Below are 5,457 nucleotides of genomic sequence, written 5' to 3'. Positions count from 1 at the left end.
CAATTTAGTTAAAACTCACTTTGTATCTAGGCCAAGTTATAATAAGTAAAAATGGTGTATACAGTTTAAATTGTTTTTAATTTCATCGAAATGAAATGATCGCCAGAATAAAAAATGGGTCCAAGTAACAACAATCACAATGGCCTTTTCAGAATTTATGGATGCCGTTTGATTTCTGTCCTTATGTATTTCAAATATTTTATATCATTAATTAATATATTACTTATTAAATTATTTATTTATTACATTTTTAGAAATGTTGCATATTCTAAATAGCGATATATCGGATATGTCTATACCCTGTATAAGGCAAAAGTATCGGCATGAGCGATTTGACGTTATCATCAAGAGTAGTGCATAAAGGCTATTGCGGTCTGAAAAAAAAATGTATTAATTACCTTAATCAAAAATGTATTACATGTGAAATGTTTCATCTTGACCTCTCTAAAAATGGCTGACCACCGTAAATGATCGAATGGGCCCGCATGTCAGAAATATCGATATTTTAGTGCACCCGTGAAAAAGTTTTAGCTGATTTCACACAATTAATGGTACATACAATGAACAAGGTTTAATTCTGTTATTTTTTGACATATTCTTAAATTTAACCGTTGCAAATTGTTGACATTTGATTAAAGATTTTTGACATGTAAAAAATGACGTCATAATCGTACTTGATTTCAAACGGCGAGGAGTTTTCCGAAAGTGACGGAGTTAGGATAGTGAAGGAGTAAGGGGGCTATCGTACTAGGATTTTGCTTAATACGATATTTCCGTTAATTTGATCCTCGGGATCTTATTCGTCCTTGACCAGACACCTGGCGTTGTCTGTGCCACGTTATATAACCCAGAATTCTCTCCTTCTCAACCTGGGGAGTAGCCCTTTCCCTGTATAAAAAGAGGAGGCAAAAGACAGCTGCCTTAACTGTTCCATTGTTTTGGGGTTCTGGGTAACAACGTATGTTTTAATATCAGATCTTAAACCATTCATTGCAACTGAAAGTAAAACTTTTTCTGGAATATTTTTAATAGAAGCTAAACTGACCAGTCTGGACAAAAATTCTCCCACAGGTTCTGTCCCCTTTTGCTTCATTTGAAGTACCGACAAATCCAAAAAGTTTTCTAATTCTTTAAACCTTTCTTGAAACAAGTTTGTAAGTGTCGCAGGATTTACTTTTTGTTCAGGTGACAAAGAATCATACCAAATTTTTGCATGCCCCTCTAAATAAAACGGAAAAGCATCAATAATTTTAGAATCAGGCAAATCATGAAATTTTGCCCATTGCCCAAAATTTGTAAACCATGCATTTACGTCCTGAGAGCCATCTCCTTTAAATTTGTCTAATTTAATGTTAGAAGACATTCTAAAGGTAGAGAAAAATGAGTTTCTACCTGCTGTCTGTGAGTTGGCAGCCGTATTTTCTGGTATTACATATTCCTGGCTGGTTCGAGGTAGGTTCTGCGGTGGGTTGCTTGTCTTGGAGGCCTGGGATGCGTTCGGGGCGTTGTGCGCGTCCGAAGGGTCCGGGGCGTTGAATCCGTTGTTGACGTTGTTCGCGTTCGGTGCGTCCGACGGGTCCGGGACTCTGCTGATTTCGTGTCTATCGAAGGGCGGAAATGTAGTCCCTCCGAAGGAAGCCGCCTGGGATGAAGATGCCTCGTGTGGATTTAGTACCACAGATGGATAGTTGAAATTTAAATCATCATTAGAATAAAACAAAGGCGGGGAAGTTTGCGAAATGTTTTTATAGTTCTTGTCCGATCCTGATGCAAAATCTGGTCTCGATTCTGATACGAAATCTGGTCTATATGTGTTAGCGTTAAATTCAATGTCTGAATCTTCAAAATCAGGCTGAATAAATTTCGAGCCAGATGTTACCGAAAGTCTCGACACAGCTCTTTTAAGTTTTTGAAACGGCGTTAATTTGGCCATTAACAAAGTTCTCTAACTGGAAGAATTGACGTTACCGTGGCTTGGACGAAGACCGGATTTCCACCACTATATCGTACTAGGATTTTGCTTAATACGATATTTCCGTTAATTTGATCCTCGGGATCTTATTCGTCCTTGACCAGACACCTGGCGTTGTCTGTGCCACGTTATATAACCCAGAATTCTCTGCTCCTCAACCTGGGGAGTAGCCCTTTCCCTGTATAAAAAGAGGAGGCAAAAGACAGCTTCCAGTTGACTACTTCTTTTATTCAAGTTTACTAATAAAACATTCCAATCAAATTCCACAATATAATATAATGTATAATTAATAACAATAAACATTGATTACAAAAACTCTGAAAATAAGATATTATATTTACTTGAACCTTCTGAATCATTTTTGTTAACTTTTATTAAAACCGCGCAAGTATCTTACTATGATCTTACCTGTATAAAAAGAGGAGGCAAAAGACAGCTTCCAGTTGACTACTGGAGAGCCGCTTTCCCCGCACCTCCTTTTTATACGCACGGACACTACCTCCGATCTCCGGACCTTATAAGTAAATGCGATTAAGTGCATACTAATGATCTGACGCACCGTGGTCAGTAGAAGCGTTTTATTTAGATTTCTGACCCGGCATCGACAGGCTCATCACTGGACTTAATAACACATTTCTCCATGAACCTAAATAAATATACGTTATCTATTTACCGCATGTCCTTTAACCAATTTCTGTATAATTTCCGTTATGATAGGGCTATGCGATAAAACAATTTAATTCGACTGAAAAACATTGAATGCCATCCTAACTTGCAATTGAGGTCGCATCATAACGTAACTTTGTTTATAAATCAAGCCGTCTTCCTAGCTACTATTATGTAACATCAATAGATCAAGGTCAGTTTATGGGGCATCTTCTTATGATTGAGGTCAGTTCATCGAGGTCAACTGCATTACTGAATGAATCTTTCGATCGAAATTCTAACGCGTGAGACAAAATGTACATAATGCAAGCGGAATGTGTGCGCACGTGGAAGCATTTGCCGGATGCCTCATATGGACACAACAGTAATCGGCCGAAGCCGATCACAAAAAGTAACGAATCCATTCAGTTGAAAAGTGTAACTTTAGAATTTTAAATGCGAAGCATTTAATGCTGTTTTATATTTTTTCTATGCATCGGTAAAAGCATGCTCGAAAGAGAATGTTTGCCTGTTAATTTTTAAAGAACTTTTTTCCGTGCGTAACGTTGTTGACGTCTTGTAGAAAATGTGTTGTGCGGCTCAAAATTATAGTTTTTATAGAACAGATTTAGGTTTGACAAAAAAGTTATAAAAATGTGATAAAAAGAATCGCTCATGATTTGCGATGGTATATGATTTTTTTTTTATCCAACTCGTTGTGTGTTTTCTAGCTCGGGGATAAAAAAAACCCACACATCTCGTTGGATAAAAATCAAATTTTAAAATTTGTTAAACCTATTTATAAAACAGAACATTTACCCTAAAGGATCTTTTGCAAGAGCAGAGACAAAATGGATTCCTACTTGGTTTTACAAATTTTAAAAATAAAAACGGAAAATTTACAAGTTACTGATAATAAATGCAAATTTAATTACAAATAGGTAGCAGGAATCTAATGTAAGTTTAAAACTTACAAGTATTACCATTGATTCTAAAAATGTTTCACAATATTAAATCGTATATTTCATTTACTAATCATTTTTAAGCTCTCTATCTTGAAACATTATGGCAATATATTTTGAAGACCAAAAAGTAATTTTTCTTTGTTGTATACAAGAAAATTTTTATAAAAATTTTACGTCAGTTTACATTGTTCATGTACCTGCCGGTGTAATGAAGAATAATGACTCCCGTAGAATAATGACCGGGGGTCATTTTTCTACGTAGAATAATGACCCCCCTAGCTGAAGAATAATTGGATTTTTCTGAAGAAAAAAGACCCAGGGGTTATTTTTCTTCATGTTAAAAATGAAGAAAAATGACCCCCATAAAAAAATGACCCCCCCCCCCCCATGAACAGAAATTGGTTACCCCGTATGCAAGAAATGACTTTGAAATTGCTTAATTTTTCACTCTGTTCAACTGATTTTGAAGATATAAACACCGAACTTGTAAATAAATCGCTTTATATAGTTTTTCATATCCGTAGCAAGCACACGCAAAACACTCTGACATTGCCACGAATTGATTGTTAACAGTTACGTTACTTCTCTCGTCGACATACGGCGGGAAATGACGCAAATAAAGAAATATTCATACACAATGAGGATATTGTGTGATAATTAACGAACAATAATCATGAAAGAATAATTATTGTAATGATATAGGCAATATTCATTGGTGAATGAATTGTCAATCGAAGAATGATACATGTATATATCTTTATGGAAAAAGACTAAGGGGCAGGTAACGTAGGAATATGAATACTTCTTATTTACATTTCTTGGGGAAAGTGATTTAAAATATAAACATTCTGCGTTAGTTTTGTTTTCTTCTAATACATGAACATCAATATTCTAAACATTTGTTGTTATGTTGTTTTGTGATCATGAATAGACTTTATTCTTTTGGAGCAAATTTGTGAAGAGTACCTGACTATAGAAAATCTAAATAGATAATAAACACTGATCGATTATAATAAGAAAAGATTGTTTCTAAAAGCGTTGATAAGAGGTTAGGGCCCATGTTAGGGGTTTATATCCTGCTTGATTTTGATCACACGATCTTTATTGTATCCAAAGTTACCAATGCTCATACAAACTATTGAAGCATTAATCATCTTGATATTAACTAAACTAAAAGTTATATTTAAAGTAAAATATATTTTCTGAACGAGTACTCTCAGTACTTTGACGATTTTCCTTATTGGCCGTTAACCTCTACTGGCGTAATGGCTGCTGTCAGTGCCTACTAACTTCAGGTTGGTTATAATGCCTAACAGTGGAGTAAACCTTTCATAATTTGGTTTCATCATTAATTCTGGGTGATGAACTTGTATACCCAGCAGTTTGTATTGTGGAAATCCTCAATGCAAGTATAATTCATGAACAATATGAAAAATATAGAAGATGCGATGGCGAAGATGCGAAGACGAAAGTGCTAAGTTGCGAAGGCGAAGAAGTGATACTACTATTGCTTCTTCGCCTTTGCAACTTCGCACTCTCGCCTTCGAAACTTCGCGCCTTCGCCTTTTTAGCTCACCAAGACGAAGTCAATGGGAGCATATGCTATACCCCCGGCGACGGCGTCCGAAGCTGGTTAAAGTTTTAGTTGCATCTCCTGTATCTAAGCTATTACTTGTCCTCTCTTCACCAAAATTACATGAATGATGCATCTGGACCTACTGAATCTGGTTCCTAACTTTGAGATGCTGGAAGAGGTTTAGGTTTTTGGAGCAAGTTAAAGTTTTTTGTTGCAGGTGCCCTTTAATAGCAATATCTAATTTACTGCTGGTCCGTACTTCACCAAACTTGCATGGATAGTGTGTCTTATGATACTGA

At 35.9% G+C, this 5,457-nt stretch overlaps 1 protein-coding gene across 1 annotated transcript; it reads right to left on the bottom strand.

Moving 5' to 3' along the window:
* Positions 1-838: 838 nt before the first annotated feature.
* Positions 839-2,619, bottom strand: LOC128159545 (uncharacterized). Its single transcript, XM_052822654.1, has 2 exons — positions 1,393-2,619; positions 839-888 (listed from the first exon to the last, which is right to left on the bottom strand). The coding sequence occupies exons 1-2, from the start codon at positions 1,931-1,933 to the stop codon at positions 839-841; spliced, it is 591 nt and encodes a 196-aa protein (XP_052678614.1). The 5' UTR covers positions 1,934-2,619.
* Positions 2,620-5,457: the final 2,838 nt, after the last annotated feature.

This window comes from Crassostrea angulata, chromosome 8 (assembly GCF_025612915.1).
Source record: "Crassostrea angulata isolate pt1a10 chromosome 8, ASM2561291v2, whole genome shotgun sequence".
NCBI classification, from domain to species: domain Eukaryota; kingdom Metazoa; phylum Mollusca; class Bivalvia; order Ostreida; family Ostreidae; genus Magallana; species Magallana angulata.
Note: the sequence above shows the minus strand (reverse complement) of the source record. Positions and strands in the feature narration are given on the sequence as shown.